At 40.7% G+C, this 17,420-nt stretch overlaps 1 protein-coding gene across 1 annotated transcript; it reads right to left on the bottom strand.

Moving 5' to 3' along the window:
- Nucleotides 1-350: 350 nt before the first annotated feature.
- Nucleotides 351-15,491, bottom strand: LOC100833028 (uncharacterized protein At3g06530). The gene is made up of 38 exons (XM_003580226.4): nucleotides 15,335-15,491; nucleotides 14,655-14,868; nucleotides 14,477-14,572; nucleotides 14,267-14,384; nucleotides 14,013-14,186; nucleotides 13,629-13,799; nucleotides 13,461-13,516; nucleotides 13,275-13,364; nucleotides 13,041-13,189; nucleotides 12,795-12,877; nucleotides 12,555-12,683; nucleotides 12,324-12,398; nucleotides 12,032-12,200; nucleotides 11,647-11,786; nucleotides 11,460-11,564; nucleotides 11,013-11,193; nucleotides 10,604-10,701; nucleotides 10,362-10,511; nucleotides 10,115-10,268; nucleotides 9,602-9,759; nucleotides 9,402-9,483; nucleotides 9,145-9,319; nucleotides 8,895-8,970; nucleotides 8,532-8,702; nucleotides 8,362-8,433; nucleotides 8,173-8,277; nucleotides 7,319-7,408; nucleotides 6,441-6,646; nucleotides 6,163-6,364; nucleotides 5,873-6,052; nucleotides 4,720-4,815; nucleotides 4,215-4,631; nucleotides 3,854-4,063; nucleotides 3,047-3,730; nucleotides 2,313-2,716; nucleotides 1,354-1,597; nucleotides 975-1,145; nucleotides 351-833 (listed from the first exon to the last, which is right to left on the bottom strand). Exons 1-38 carry the CDS (start codon nucleotides 15,489-15,491, stop codon nucleotides 603-605), a joined length of 6,483 nt encoding a protein of 2,160 aa, XP_003580274.2. The 3' UTR covers nucleotides 351-602.
- Nucleotides 15,492-17,420: the final 1,929 nt, after the last annotated feature.

The raw sequence follows: 17,420 nt of genomic DNA, 5'->3' as shown, positions 1-17,420 counted from the left end.
CCGGAAGTTTGACCCAGTACTTGGGACCAAATCTGGGTTCAGAGCTCAGTATGTGAAAGAGACATGTCACGAAGAGCTAGATCAGGCGGGTCCTGACACCACCATGTGGCCCTTGGGTCATGTTAGCATCATCCGATAGACTTCTTTGGCCGTGAGACTGTCAGAACTCGATTCGGCGTGATCGATATAGTGGTGTAAACAATTCCGCGATCTTCGCAGTCGGAACAAAAAGTACATAATGGCAACTGGATTTACTGGGAACATAAACAAAACACCTACGGAGCTTCAGATTCTCCATGTGCTTCTGTTCCTGTGGCACGTGCTTTTGGTTCACATATCCCTGAAGTCACTGCAGTACAGCCAGCCAATTTGACATCATGACAGCACACAGGTTTGAACATACACCGTAGACGCCCAACAAGGCACGTGATGTTTACATGTCGGTGTTTTAAATATAGTAACATTTCGATAAGGTATGCACATCAAAATTTCTGTTAATCCAAAGCATTCATCCTGTGTTCTCCAGCTTACATTACATATTCGAAGTAGCTAACACCAGGAGCTGTGTAGGATTTCGATTCGTAGCAATGATTCTAGGGGCGTCACAGGTACTGCCTGAGGCTCTCACCACTGAGGGTTTCGATCTCTTTCAATATCTCCTGGGACAGAGTCTTAACAGGGAGCTCGACATCCTCTAGTAATTCGCCTAGGAAAGGGATGGTCTCCGGGACTAGAACAACGTACTCCTCCTTCAGATGTTGGACCATGTACCTCACAACCTTCAGGCCAAGCATTTTAGGCCGAACTTTCTCACTCCTTGTCTGCATCAGCACCTGCAGTTTAATGAGAAAATTGAGGCAGTTAGAACAAACTACAGCCCTGAACTCTGGTTCAAATATATGAGATATATTATTACAAATCTCCGAATCAGCAACAATAATTCGTGAACTACTGGTATATTGCTTAGTTCGTACCTCATGATTAAGAGGCTTCCACAGCACATCTGACCGTGCAGTCACTGCCATTTGCCCCAAGCACAAAACAAGATTTTCATCCACTTCATCAACTGATGGAGCATCTGGAACTAATTCTAGAGATTCAGGCGGTTCCACAACAAACTGAGAAACGATGGGTTTGAGAAGAGTCTGCAAACAACCAACAAGCACAGAAAACATGTTAAAACGAAAAGATTTACCAGAAGCAGGCAAAAAACATAAGAAACTTTTCCTGGTTATCGCATTGAAACAAGACATATTGCCATGCACATTTCTTTTTGTGGCAGGAAAAAGTATGCTCAATATGAAAGCAAATAGGCAAGAGCATGTAAACCTTATATAATATGATGAAACTAACCTGGAAATTAGAGGCATCTAGGATCTTTTGATCATTGTCATAAAGAAAGCACTTGTGTAAGGATTTCAATATCAGAGCTCTTGAAATCCACAGTTTTTGTCTGGATAAACTATCCCTCTGTTTGACTTTATCATCTCCAAGTTTAGCCTTCTTCTTTTGCTTGGAACTGCTCAAAGCGCCATCTTCTGATAGATATTGTACAGATCCCTCAAGTATGTACTTGAAGTATGGTGTAAACAACGACCTTTGCAAGCAAATGATATGAATAAGAAAAAAGCACAGAATACACAACGATGCAGTTGATAAAAGCATGCTTTAGTGGCAAGTACTACATCCATTCCTAAATATAAGATGTTTTAGTTTTGTCCTATGTCAAACTTTAAGAAATTTGACTTAGGACAAAGTTGGAACATCTTATATTTAGGAACGGAGGGAGTAGCCTTTAGGAATACAGAAAATTAACAGAGGACAAAGTTGAATGCACAAATAGCCAGCAAGCATAACCATGAAAAGGGCTTCAAAATTTCCATGTTAATAAACAAGGTTATAAAGCCCATTTATGGACACTGCCTACCCATCCCCCGATCAAGTTTTATCCTGGGAAGGAACAAGCCACAGACTAGATTTTTACTTGTTGATGTCGAAGAACAACAGGTCCCCGAATTGGCTTTTTCAGAAACGATGGCCAGAACCAATCTATACTTTCTGTATATTGCTTCTCATCAGCCTGTGTTTCCTTACAAATATATATTCATTAGAGTTGGGATTCACAGTTAAGGGATCACTGAGTAGGTATGGTGATTAGCAGGGCATACATTGTGCACAGGCACATGCTGTACCAATTTTTAAACAAGCCTAGTTATGACAATGAGAAATGGAGGTGGGGGAAGCAAACCTAGGAAGAAGTTCTATGAGCAGTTGATGAGTTTTATTTACAATACACGATCAACTACAGATACCTGTGTTGTTCCGCAAGCTTGTTGATCAATTTGTAGAAAACAATTGCACGGTCCATACTTTTCGCAGATGTGGACTGGTCAACTACAGACTCTGCCCATTCAAGAGTACGGAGGAAAAGAGGCCTAAAAGTGGACTCAGTAAGCTTCATGGTGAGAGTGATAATGGTATGGATAATACTTTGCTCCACTAAATTTATATCCTTCAAAGAGTCCAGATGTTGATGACGGAGATCAAGAGCTACCAAACAGTGTTCATAAATTTTTGTATGGTAAGTTCCTACAGCCAGTCGATCCATTGTACTGACTAGACTTGCAAGCATTTGGAATGCCAATGACAGGCTTGCTTCTCCACATTTGGTAGCACTGGAGTGCAAATCCAGTAAAGGTGAAAGAATAAGCCGAACCTGCAATACCAATAATTTCATTAGATACAATGTGCAAAGCACAATAGCTGTCTGTCATATCACCGAGAAAACAATACTCCCTCTGTTCCATAAATTAAGGCATATATTGTTTCCTTTGAAAGACGGTTTGACCAAGAATTACTCCATCAATCTGTGACTTATGTGATATAAATCATAATCACAAACAAGTACTTTCGAATACCAATCCAATGATATCAATTTTATTTCACAAAAAATATATATATTATAGACTAAATCTTGGTCAAAGGCTCGGTAAAAAAAAAATATACGCCCTAATTTAAGGTACGGAGGGAGTGCAAGATAACATACCGGAACTCTCTCAGTCAGTAGCCTCCGAACATCTGCTGCTTTTGCATCCAATTTTCCATCTATTTGAGCAGCACATTCAGGATGCAATATCACTAGATCCAGTATTTCTCCCAAATATGGGCTAACAAATTCCCCCAGTTTTTGGACAATTACCTCAATAGTTGTAAGTACAGACAGCAAAATATTTGTAGATTGGTTAGAAAATCCGGCAACAGTCCTAGTGAAACTGTCAGCATATTTTCCACTAGGGCAACAGGACACCTGATGTGACCTTTGCAGCATATTTTTCATGATAAGTGGGAGTTGAGGTAATGCTTTTGATCCTAGCACATTAATCAGAGAGCCTGCAGCATTTATCAACCCAGAAGAAGTGACCGCATCACCAGAGCTGATATGATTAATGATTGTTGCAAGGCACTTGGTATATGCAGGATTTTCAGAGGGATATTCTTTCGCCAGTGTTTCAAGTGAAGAAATAGCAGCAATTTTCACAGATGTGTCTGACTCAGTCCCTCTGTCAATCAACTCTAGAATCTTATAGCACAACTCACTAAAAAAAGGGCCAGAGCTCTCATCCACTGGGAGGACAGTAGACCTAGAGTTGTGCTTCAATTTTCTTGCTTTCCTTTGCTTGTTCTGGACCAAGCTATTCGCCCTTGCAGTTTCGCACAATATTCCAAGTGTCTGTTTTGAAGAAGTACAAATCAATTGCAATCCTATGGGGCAAAAACTGGCTTCGAGGAAACATAGTAATCATAAAATTAAAAAACATGACAAATAGAATAAGGAAGCTTAACCAAATATTACCTTTCTTTTCACAAGACTTTCTGGGTATTCTAATAACTGAGTAATTCCTTTGAAATATGTTGAAGCTTGCATCAATCCCGTTATTATTTTCAGAACAGTAGTTGCACAGTTTCTGACTTCCTTTAGAATATCACCAGAAATGTCCCCTTTCTTGTCTTTGACAGAGACAGTGCACAAGACAACTTCCTCCATAAGTTGTCCAAGAGAACTCTACAACAACCAAATGAATAAAGAAGATATGTAAATCAAGCATACAATATTTTGAAGAGCAACACAAAACTATCTTATGACGGAGAGCACCCCCAGAACTAAAAGGGAGAACAATAAGAACATCAGACACAATTTTGAGCAAACGAAATACCTGGATAAAATTAGAAGCTTCCTCGGCTTCAACCTCATAACTCAACTCTGTATCTTGCAGCTTAGATAGAATAAACTGCATTGCCAAATGTAGCATAGGAAGAAAATTTTGTTTCTGATGTCCTCTGATTTCTTCTAGTAGCTTACACAGACAAGGAAACCATAATTTGTAGGAATATTGGCCTGTCATATTGACTGCCAAACCATATTCCCACTCCTGTGACATGGCACTCAAAGACAGGGCAGAATGACTCTTCTGGTGTTTCGGAAGAGAATGTGAACCCCGCACAACCAATGTGTACAACAGATACATGATCACGGTACTCAAATTATTTTCTTCACCTAAGGTCCTCAGAAGATACGTCATGAGGGTCAGGCGCCTATGTTCGGCAACATCAGTCAAAGCTTTAATGAATATCTACAGCAACATTAATACGCATAGTCCATTAGCAATTGTTATGTTGAATGGAAAACAGAAAGCAACAAGAACGAAGAAAAATCAGAACCTCGAGAAGCTTTTCTATACTTGCAGTCCTTGTTAACCAGCATGGGACCACAACAGATAATAAATCCTCCATAACACGTTGTGAATGGTTATCCTCCTTCAAAATTGAAAGACAGAAAAGAGGTTAAAATTGAGAATAAACTAAATGAGAGCCAAACAGAACTTGCAATTTTTTTAAAAGTATTCAGAACAATGAACCTAGGCCCAAAAAAATAGTATGGAGTATTGTATTATGATTTGGTTAGAGAAATACGAAATAGAAATGCATATGCACATGCACCTGTACACGCATGAGTTATCGCTGCCACCCATTACTATAGTTGCACTGAGATTCGGGAAATTTGTGTCCCAGGAAAATCAGCTTGGCTCATTTTCAGCCGTTTCCTGAGAAACGTTGTCGATGTGACCGGGGACATGCACATGTTTGACTAACCACGCACGTCCAGCCTACCGTTCTCGTTAATTAATACTACGTGGACCCTACCAACAAGTAGCAACTTATCTCACCGACTCTCATCCTTGAGCCTTATCATTTCTCGTTCCTCTTCCTTGGCCTTGAAAGAGATTGACTGAGGCAGAGAGAGAGCAGTGCTCAGTGGAGGAGCCTCCGTTGCTAGAGCCTCCATCGAGTGCAACCCAGCCGCAGTACTCTCGAACGCTACCACATCCCTCCACGAGATCCAGCAAGCGGGAGGTGCACTGGGAGTCCGTGCTGCCAGGAACCCGCAAACCACCACTTGTTTGCCGGGAGGCCGCCATTGCGGGAGGCCACCATCGTCCTCCTTGTCTCCTCACTACCATGTCCACATGCAGATTGAGGACAGCCATGCAGATCTCGCCGATCGATGCCCATCAAGCCCCTCGCTAGGCAACTTCTTCCATGGCATGTTGAGGGGGAGAAACTCCTGACGTAATCCCTATTACAAGACTCCTACACAGCCCATGGCATGGGAAGCTGCACTCTGCAGTCTATGACTAGCGAGATATGATGCTATGACTAGCTTAAACATTGACAAGGCTCATGTGTGTACTTGTGCATATATAAAAATCGACTCATATTAAATATAGGTAAAAGAAGTAAAAAGGTACAAAAATTCTTTGAAAAGGATATAAATATTCTGAATGAAGATCCATGGATAGCAAACTAAACAAACCTGTTTCACCGCATCCCCAATAGCAACAAACAAATCAACAATACTTTCTGATATCAATTGCGGGAAAGCCTTTGCTAAAGATGCAATCAACGAAAATCCATGATTACGAGTTCCTACATCCTCCGTGGACCTTATGCAGCTGATAAGAAGATTTACATTTCCACTGTTGAGCAGTTTATCCTGCAGAAACATGTAAGTGATGAAAAAGGAAAAAAAAGAAAAGAACAAAGCAGTACATGTTTTATAGAAGATAACTGGAGTAAGGGGTTAAAAGTAGTGTAGTGGATTACTTGGTGACCCAACAGCTTTGCATCAATAATATCTTTCAGTACCAGCAGTACCAACTGCTGGGCTTCTTTCACAAAACTGGGTATGTCAAGAATTTCAGAAGAGGCATCATGCCCTTTGTTATACTGACAAACTATTCCTGAAACCCATTGATCAGAAAGAAGTTTTGATAGAATCTGGCAAAGAGGTTGAAGTAAACATAGCCTACATGGAAAGTGACAACATATCAGACATTTACAACATATTTTAATTAAAAAGGCTTTTTGGTTTTGTATCAGACCTTTGTTCCACATCCTTCTTCAGAAAAAGAATATCCAGAAGAGAAACAAGAATTGAAACCACAGCTTTTTCGCCAAAATAATCTTCAAAATGGATATCAATATCATGATTAAGACCCTCCGTTCTCTTTATTCTTTTTGTATTTCCTTTGCTATCACCTTGTGCTACAATCAATTTAATAAATTTCACAACAGTGAAGGCATGAACCTGTCATGAGTAGAAACAGAAATCAGCTAAGCATGGAGTACATTAGTACACGTGCACATACTTGGCTATTTGGGAGAGTGGTGTTTCTTGGTAAAATTTGGTTATTTAGTTCAAATTACTCTCACTACTGGGCAATATCCCTATCGCAAACAGGCCCTTGGGGAAATTATTCTCAACTAAGAGTAACCCTGAAAAGAATTGATTCAGCTCTAGTTCATAATCAAGAACTTAATGATTGTATTAAAAAATGACTAGGAAGTTCGGTACTGGAAGAATGACAACTGTGGTTGGAGTCACCAGATTTAAATAAATGCCAAATAAATCAATACAAGAACATAAATCTAGAAAATGGTACGAGGGGGGAAATAATCAGAAGAAAATGTCAGCCATAGAATCTATAAATGGTTCAAATAAATGAGATTCGCAAAAAAGGGGGTCCAATGCATAGAACGTAAATTGTTGGTACATAAGTTGGAGAAAAGAGTATATGATCCATTGATCCTTGAACTACAAACCCCAACTTTGGGAATGTTTTTGACTCTTGAGGTGTTTTTGACTCTTCCTAGTTCTTTTCATACATTTAAAGTTGTGCTATGAACATTAGCAAGCGCTCATTTTACTTAGTGTAAAATTGAAATAAGTATAATATAGAATAAGAGATAGGATACAAACATTAATTCGCAGTAGAGCATCTCGTGTGGCATTTCGAACTTCGAAGTTCTCAGCTCGGTACATAGAAATAAGGAGCCCGAATACTTTTTCCTGCAGAAGCATGAGACCAATCCAAATTATAATGTCTTCAAATTCAGTAAGCGATGAATATGGCAGAGAAAATGTCTGAGCACATAGGAATTTAGACCAATCACAAGCCAGAGAAATGCCAAAAAGAAAAAAAAGAGTAGCCGCAGCTAGTTAGATAAGAATGCTACAGTACATGGTAGCAGGCAAAACAAAAACTTGTTTAGTGAGGACAAGAGGACATGGGATAACTGATTGTAGAGAGTTTGCATCCAACATTGATAATCTATTCGCTGTTGCATTCTGCACAAATTCAGTAAAAGATATGATTGGATATCAAAGCATCAGTACACTGATATTCTATAAGCTAATCATAACATCTCTGCAATCTAGCCCTGATTAGGCAGAGTGGAAGATCACGAATTGCTGCTAGCAATACCACCTTTTTGTGGAACTCTAATGTATATTACATGCTGCCTATGTGTGAGTACTAAAGTTTAAAGGACAGAAGTTCCATACATACTCCCCATAAAAATTACTACTCCCTCCGACCCATATTAGTTGTCTCAAATTTGCACAAATATTGATGCATCTATGTTTAAAAAGCGTCTAGATACAAGTAATATTTCGAAAAGTAATATGGGTCAGAGGGAGTACTAGAACTACATCACTCAATATTATCACGTATATCAACTTGATTGAACAAATATAACTGAAAATATCACCAAACCAACAGTTCTTGAATGAAGCAGCCAATATTGCGTAAGGATTATAATGCAAATATGAACCTTAGTATCAGTCTTCAAATTTTCAAAGAATACAGGCTGAAGATTTTGTAGCGCGGATAGACATGGCATCATAACAACAGGATCTTCTGGAGACAAACCATCAATCTGAAAAGACAAAATTTGTATAATGTCAGAGTTAAATCTCAGTAGATAAATCTGGAGTCTGTAAAGAATTAAAGCATTGCTCGCCTTTAAAGCTTTCGATAGAGCATCAGACATATCAAAAACAAAACTTGTTTGATCTGCCACTGAGAAGAAAACCTGCAGAACAACAGTAATTAAAACACCACCCACAAATAAATATATATGGGCAGATATATAAGACCATTCAACAGATATACACATGATGATGTATTTACCTTCAGGAGCAAGCACAAGATTTGCATTTCATGGATAGATAAGATCTGCTTAGAATCGTGTGCACTCTGATGCGGACTATGGCGGTCCAGAAGATACACGAACAAAGACCTAACCTCTTCTGCCTCAAATAAGATGCTTCCTACTCCTTTCAGGGCTGACAGAACCATCAGCTGCAACAATTTTAAAATATCAACTGCCATCCAAACCAAACACCAAGGATTGTGCATATTTATTAATTTTCATTTTTTTGTGTGTAGTGGCTGACACGTGAGTGGATTTTGTGGGGTGGGGGTCTGCAGCTTACTGATAGGTGGGTCATATCAAGCTGGACAGATTTGAGTCAACCGTGCAGAATAACTGACCTTTCCATAAGGAGAGAGCTTCATAGCAGAGCGCAGGATGAAACTAAGGATAGTATCTTTTGTTGGCTGATCAAATCTGAAAAATAGGCGCTAATAAGCTTATACGTTCCCATTAACATAACAAGCGAAAGACATGATATGATGCGAACTGGGAATTCGTTCATTAAATAGCATGTGGAGTAGGAATGTAATGTGAAACGAAACATTCAATATCATGTGAAGTATTTCCAGAACAAAGGGACCAGACAACCTTTCGTGAAGACTTTCAGGAACCATAAGATCTTGACTTGGGCTAAGCATTGATGAAATATATGCAGGTAGAAATCTTGCATCTGAGGATATCATGGCCTTTTGGTTAGCCAATGACTCGAGGAAAACACCAAAGGTTGGAGAAGACATGCATCTAGGCAATTTGCCATTGTTTCCTGTAGATTGTAATTACAGATAAATTAGATCAAAATAAAATTCCTCAAGTTAAGAATGAATACGAGAAGAAGGCTAGCAGACCGTTTCTTGATGTAGAAGTGCACAGGCGCTGCCACACCAATGATAGCCCCTCAATACATTTCATAGCGGAGGACCTTATATCCTAAAATATATTAAAAAAACGAATTTGCTCAATACACTAAGCAAGAGACAGCAGTCAGCACATGGAGGAACTAGTTCACAGATTGCCACTGCAATAAAATTTGTGACAGAGCAGTTACCTTATTTTCGTGGGAAAGTGGTATAATAAGAGATGGGAACCCAAGTAAAAGCTGCATACATAAGCTCTCATCCAAAGTACTACTTTCAGATAAAGCACAAGTAGAACAAACAGTCGCAAGCACGAGAAGACTTTCGGATTGAATTGCAGCAGATAAACCTACATCCGAATTAAGGTAAAAAAACATCATAAACAATGTCCAGAAAGAGACTGCAGTTTGTAGAACAAAGAAAAATGAGGTGTACATATAAACCAGCAGAACAATTTAGCCAATAACTAGCAACTAATGAAATATAAATAAGAAAAACAGGATTGTGAATAAAATACAGCAAGGATGACTATGAAAATGGCACAGGCATTTGGGCTAGGCACATAAATACAAGGGAGGCAAAAGGAAATATGTATATAATATCAGAAGAGAATCTCTTAAGTTTCTCATCTATGGCTATCATATGTTGGCTCATGTATAGTTACAGGTGAATCCGGCTAAAGTTAAAAAGGTAATTATAGAGACCTTCATCCAGAAAGTACTTCGAGATAAATTGGAAAGGTGTTCCTGTGCAGTTAACCATGAGATGCTGCACGTGCTTCTGGAAGATATTTTTGCCAGATGATGTGACGAAAAATAAAAACAGATCACCAAGCGTTGAACTTCCACCAGTACCAATCTGTACATACCAGAAACTGAGCATGAGATACTCTCAGAAGTCAAATGTCAGAAAAAAGATAGATGAAGATTTTAGTGGATGGCAGTAACACACCATAGAATTCTGCTTAATATAGGAAGCCTGCACCTTTAGAAGACCCCAAAATATGCAGACAAGAATTCTAGCATTCAATGCCTCTGTGTCACTATTGAAAATATGTTTCACCAATTCAGTGCTGCACTTATCAAGGTTGTCAATGCTGATCTGCATAACATAAAACAGAAGGAATGTCACCTAAACATCAGGGAAACCATCCCAACTGTGCAACATAAATTAGTAGGGTAAATGGGAAATACCTCGTCACCAATAAAATCACCTTTTGGCTGTATGTGATACCATTCATCCTTCAGAACTGGCAAGCAAACTTGGCACAGATTCACTTGCTTGTCCAAAGCTGGAAACAGAGCAAAAAGAAGATCTCATGTCAAGAGAAGAGCAAAGAGGAGAATATAAATTATATTCTGTGTGGTTATCTTAGCACACATCTCCAGATAGAAGAAATTCAATAGAAGGCATCAAATTTAATTTCATAAAAAAGTTAAAATGCTTCTAATTCGTCCTACAGAAGAATGCTAATAAGTATCTGAATAAGCAAGACATCATATCAGAGTAAGACATTTTCCAAATGTCACAATAATACTCCAATATTTTGTTAAAGAGTAAGAGATTTCCTACCAGAAATGATAGAGCAAGAGGTAAGTATACCTTCAGTAGGATTAAGCAGAGCTTGCAATACTATGAGTAGAAATGGAGTTCTTGCAAATCTGCTTCTGTTTCCAGAGTCAGCCAACCACTCCACATGTTTACTTGGGTTTGCTAGTAAAGTTTTGGCAAAAGCTTGGATGTTCTTCATGTTAATGGAAGCTATGAATTCTGAACTCATGTTCTGCAATGACATAATAAAGTATCCAGCTATATAAAATAAATAAATAGCAAAAACAGAAACAGTATGTCCTGATATCAATACATATCAAAACAAGAGACATTTGATGTTTCATTCATAGAAAGTCCACCTTTCACGTATCTAACCATATGTAAAGGGCCTCAAGATGTGGATATGGATACAAAGAAAAAGAAGCACTGATCTGCCAATTGAACTACTTATGTATGTTTGATAAGCCTACATTAGAAAGATCCCAGTAAAAAAATCACCTTTACTTTATCTGCAGACACCTCGTACACAAGAGAACTACTTTCGTAGAATTCCCATTGTATTTTCTTAGCTAGCTCCAAGGCCTTCAAGTTTACCCTGAAGGTCTGCATCCATTTTAACATTCAAAGTGAGAATGCGGCAAAATAAAAGATGAAAGCAGATGGTAGTAGAATATGACTAGTTAACCTTCGGGTGAACAATAAGGAGACTGAGTACTGATGTAGCAATGTCCTTGGCATATTCGACATGACGCAACTGATATTCCATAACCATCTTTTCCAAGCATGAAACAGCAACATCACAAGCCTTTGATGATTTTGGACCGCCTACAGTAGCATAGAACAAAACAGTCTTGTCACTTAGTGACTAGTAAAGCCGGTTCCGCTATATGTTCTGGTTTTATTCTCCGCTATTTTTTAATCTTACTGACAACCTCGTGTGCACATAACAATGCTAGCAGCTAAGCCATTTGAGAAAAATTCTGTAGATTACGTTCACCATTGAATAATAACAAGAACTCACCAAGAGGCTAACAAATGAACAACTGGACATACAATTGAACAAAACACACCTTTGCATATGATGTCAGTGCATTTGGCAAGCACATCATTGTACGCTTTTAGAAGGCCACCAGGGCTAGCAACAGCAGCTAGCCCTTCTATTGATAACGCAGCTTGAACAACACTTAGATCATCATCATGCAGATTGCGTATGATTGCATCTTGCATATTGATAAATTTCTGCAGTAACCCAGAAATAACACAAGCCAAGAGATCACCACTTGAGGGAGGAAAATACTTCAAATACAACAAGGATCATACACCGCACCAAACACATGTGCAAAGCAAGGATGCAAAAGTTACCTGTGGATTTTGAATATTATTCTTAAAAATGCCGGAAGTTGCAATGCTTAAAAGAGCAGATTGACGGACCACTGCCTGCATCATGAATAAATTTTTTGCAGGGTAAAGTGGACAACAAAATGTAACGAGACAAACTAATTGCGAAAAAAATGGGTACTAATTCGGCATCCATCAAATATGACAGAAACAAGGACAAAATTTACATCAAATTAACTCCATATTAGACCATACCTTTGGGTGGTCCAGACTGAACCAAACATTAGAATCAGATATTTCAGCTGGTATACTCTTGCCTTCGTCAAACACTAAGCCGAGCAACTTGGAAGTGGAATCCCCTCCAGTTGAGTTAATTTCAGAGTCCTAAGTTTTGAATCGATCAATATTGAAAGAAAGAAAAAATGTAATGGGTAGAACAAGACATAAAAATAAAATCTAGAGTGCTAAACAAGTAACAGATTTGCCATCTTGTACCTCAAGAAATTTACGGATAGCATCACGTAGCTCGAGTGCATGTTTTTTTCCAATTGCACTCAAGATCTTCTTTGCCCATATGCCTGAGGATTATAAAAACAGTGGTTAATGCGAAGATGATCGTTCATTTCAAAATACTACTGATAGTAAAATACTAAAATACACCTAATACATGTTAAGCACCAACCATCACCGTATGAATAATTTATCAGTTTACGAGTGAATTGATGCGAGTATAGTAACTACCTGTGTGGTTTATGTCTGGGTTTTTTGTCACCCTTGATGCCTTGATACAGTTGCCAAGAACCTTACACACAATCCTTTCGACAAACTTCTTTATATGTAGAGTCTCAACAGTTTCAATCAGGTGTGCGTGGCAGGAATCATCAGAAATACTGTTCACATGTTTTCACAGTCACACAATGCCAGGATGGAAGCAATATACTAAAAAGAACTACTATTGTTCCGTAAGCAAATTACCTGTGGTCAACCAATGATTCAACATAAAGCCTAATAAAATTATCAATGTTGAACTCGCTGGATAATGCAGAAAGAACGCCAGAAAAATCCCTGGAAAAGAAATCGCCATCAAGTAAAAAACACTAACAAAAGGGGGCAAAAAATGTATAGTGCATCTGGTGAAACAAAACCATAAGTAAACCTTGCCTGATGTCCTTCAAGATCATCAATGGCTTCTTACGGAAGTCATGGACAGACTGTGACTGCAATATTAACAGACGAATTCAAACTTTATAGCATTTCTAACTTGGTTCAGTGCTTATATAGCAGAACATTTTACAGGTAAATCTGAGAAGCAAGGTACGATGACCTAACCTGAACTAGACTTATAATGGCCATCACTGTAACACGAAGCCACGGTAAATCCATTGACTTCAATGCATCATATTGCGCCGCCCTGGCAACAAAGACGATCAAGTCTTGAACGAGTTTTGGAGCTAGTGTTGCTCGTGTTGCCAGTACTCCTACAATCATCAGCGCGCCAGCCTGATCATAAAAGAATGTGTCACAATTGTTTAGCTTAGAGAGAATAAGAGTGATTAAATGGATTTCAGACAAGATAAAAGTTTAATATGCAATATATAGTGAGGTGTGAGCAACAGACACCCATTTACTGTTCTAAGTGTAATGAACAAATAAAAGCATATTAAGATTATTTTTTTTTGCCAAAATGGATGCCATAAGACCTTTCAAGCAAACCTTATAATCTTGGTCTGCCGTAATTTTAGGATTAAGCGAGTCAAACACAAATCCCAAAACCCTCTGCACTATATCCGTGTCAAGCTTTGGAATAGCTCCTAAGCACTCCACAATCACTGCAGTGCAAAAGCAGACGACTGTCCTTGAGTGAAGGAAATCTGCAGTCGGTGTAGCCTGGAAATGAACAAAAACATCAAGCGTGAAGCTTCACAAGCAAGGATAATCCTACAATAAAAGATAGCACCCCAGCTTACGTAGTTGGAAAGGGTCTCCAGCAAAGAATTATCACGGATGCACTGCTGTACTAGAACACTCCTGGGAGGTGGTGCACCCGAGGATTTCACGCCATCAAGGAATGTCCACTTACTATTCCTAAGCACACCTCAGAGCAAGCATCGAGTGAAAAAAACAGATGAAGGGGCAAATAAGTATAAACCAGGAGGTCTGAGCCAATTGACACTCACCCTAAGTTGACCAATTGCACAATCCGAACAAACGCATGTGTATCGTGGTATGGCAGTGCACACAGCAGCAAGTCATCCAAGTTGTATGCATGCACCCTGCATGAACATTTACACCAGACAGAAGAATAAGCTAGAGCTCGCAATGAGATACTAACAAGCAGCTAAGATTGATCCATACAGGTAGCGGCGGATAAGGTATTCAAGCGTCTTGAGGGCAGCTGGAAGCTGCAGGTAGCCAGCTAAGAGGCGAAGGTAGGAGGAGATGGACTTGTTTAGCTTGTCGTTCTCCTTGGGAGTTTGCTGCTCACGGTTGACCTCAAGGCTAGTCTGGCTGAACAGCGTGTTGCCATACCTCGCAAATCTCTCATCCACACCAGTAAGATGCTCCAACCCTATAAATTCGAATCAATTAATGCAAGGGAAGACAGGCATTCGATGCAAGTGTCTCATTGCAAAACTAGCGTAGCTTGATGTGAGAAGTTAGATAAGTTCCAGAGGAATAACTTAGTATTTTCTATAAAGAGGAATAGCTTAGCTGCATACACAATGGAGTATACTAGAATCAACTGACAACTTGCAGCCAAAGTCATGGGGAAACTGGGAGTGAAATGGTTGGAATAATCTAGGAGCTACAAAAAAAAGAGAGAGCCTACCGACCAGATGAAAAACAAAAACGAAAGATATTGATGTGGTTGAACTAGCGAAAATGCTACTCGGAGGGAGTATCAAGTACAGCTGCTCAAGTGAATGAATGGATAGGGGACTAAGCAAATAAAATAAAACACAAAACAGAGTATGAAAACAAAGGAACAGTATGCTTGGATCGATGAGGCCGGTCGTTAGGTCAGGGGTCGGCACCAGAAAGGGCGATGGGGAGGATAGCGCGGAGGTCGATGTCGGCGGCCTCCTTGGCGTCGAAGAGCACGGACGGCCGGGTGATGGGACGGCGAGCGGGCTCCTGCGCGGAGCCAAGAGCCGACTTGATGGCCTGCAGCTGCGACGCGATCGAAGCCATCGCCTGGTGCTGTGGGGATGGTGTCGCCGCCGCTAAACCCTAAAACCCTGCGCGGCGGTAGGGAGGCGGCGCCGAGTAGCTCGGGGAGAAGGATACGCTGGAGGCAGGAAGGAAGTGTTCGGTTTTGTGGTTGTCGAAAACATAAGAAAAGTTATGGGCTGGATCGTGGATGAAGCCCATTGCAGAGGCGTTCACGAGGCCCATAGCCGTTCCTCGACGAAAAGTCCATCCTGTGAGGTGCCGAACGGTTGACTTTTTGACCAGGGGAGCGCCATCAACCGAGGACACGCCACACAGCTCGCCTGCCTAGTAAGATACAACTACCATAGCCGCATGATAATTCGGCTTCTCAGCGATCCACGTCAGCGTTTTGTACTGACGCGGATGTTTTTCTGGTTTTGCCAGGGTGGCGGGTGCTGTGTTAGTTTTCTCGCTGACGGTGGGGCCCCTAGGGTCGTGTTTGTTGAGTATCTCTTGCATCTCTTTAAAAAAAATTATTTGGTTTTGCTTCGTGGTATTTTTTATTTCGGCGTACCAAGATACATCTCTTATCTCCCTTGTTTTTTAGTTTATTTTGTATTGTGTTTTGCTAGGTGTTACTTTTTTTGGGTTGCCGTGCGTTGATGGACGTGTTCGCTACCGGCTGTCCTGGCCGACGTGAGGCCAGACGTGGTGGTTTGGACCTGCATGCAGATGTCCCTTCCAGTAGTCGTGGGCGTCGTGTGAGGGGGAGATCTGTTGGTGGTGCTTCCTTGGATGAGCCGTCTGGACGGCGCTGTCGCCTTGGAGGTGGCCGGGTGTCCTCGGTTGCTGGTGGGCGTTGTGATGGTGCGTCCGCGGATGGGCTGCGTGGTGGCTTGGATCTGCATGCGGATGTGCCATCCGGTAGTCGTGGGCATCGTGTGAGAGGGAGATCTGCTGGTGATGATTTCGCGGATGAGCCGTCTGGGCGGCGGCGGCGTCATGGAGGTGGTCGTGTGTCCTCGATTGTTGGGGAGCATTGTGAGGGTGTGTCTGCGGATGGGTTGCCTCGGGGATGCGGTCGTAGTGGAAGGCGACGAGGATCGTCCGTTGTTGGGGGCCGTGGTGTTGATGCTGCTGTGGATGGGTCGTCCGGAACGCGTGGTCGTCGCGGGAGGGGGCGTGGTTTGTTGGCTACTCGAGCTGTTCATTCTCTAAGTGCGTGTGTTCTTCCTTTAGTTATTTGTATTTTTTGGGGCGTGTGTCTCTGTCTTATGATCTGGTGTTTTATATTAGGTGCTGCTGTGTCTCGTGTTGTCGATTCGGTAGCCGCTTCTTCTTCTGCGGGGCCCGTCGTTGACTTGCCTCCCGTGGTGCCAGTTGTTCGTGGTTATTTCAGTGGTATTGTCTTGCTTTTGGTTCTCCTTTTGTTTCTTTTTCAATTGTTTCGTGTGTTCGCTCCTTCTCACGTGCTATTTGATTGGGGCGTAGGCAACCTTATATTGCCGCATCTTAGTGCGTCGGAGGCTAGACCCAAAAGAAAGAGAAGGTGTGTGCAACAGCGGTCTGGATTGTTTGGTAAAAGACGAGTTTATTTTTGTTTTTTTTTCTTCTGTATTTTGTATGCTATTTATACGTTGTATGATGTGTGTTTTGTTTGGTGGGTAGAAACGTTGGCGTGCTGGGTGTCTGCTGGCGAAGGGTATACTCTGTCCAAAGAGTTTGTGGCTTTTTTGAAAGGTTTGATTTGGTGTTTGGAGTGACTCTCGACTTAAAATTTCTTCCTCTTTACTTTTACTTTCTGTATAAATGTGGTTTGTAACTTCTTCTTTTTTTCTTTTTTCTTTTTTGCTTTTTTTCCTTCTCCTTTTTTCAGTTGATTATTATGGAAGGTCGTACCATGGTGGGATGGATTATGTGTGCCTATTTTGTGGTGCATTGTTTTGGTTTTCTGAGAGGGTGGTGTCG

Source organism: Brachypodium distachyon, chromosome 5, assembly GCF_000005505.3.
Source record: "Brachypodium distachyon strain Bd21 chromosome 5, Brachypodium_distachyon_v3.0, whole genome shotgun sequence".
Lineage (NCBI taxonomy): Eukaryota > Viridiplantae > Streptophyta > Magnoliopsida > Poales > Poaceae > Brachypodium > Brachypodium distachyon.
This window is presented reverse-complemented; position numbering and strand designations above follow the sequence as displayed.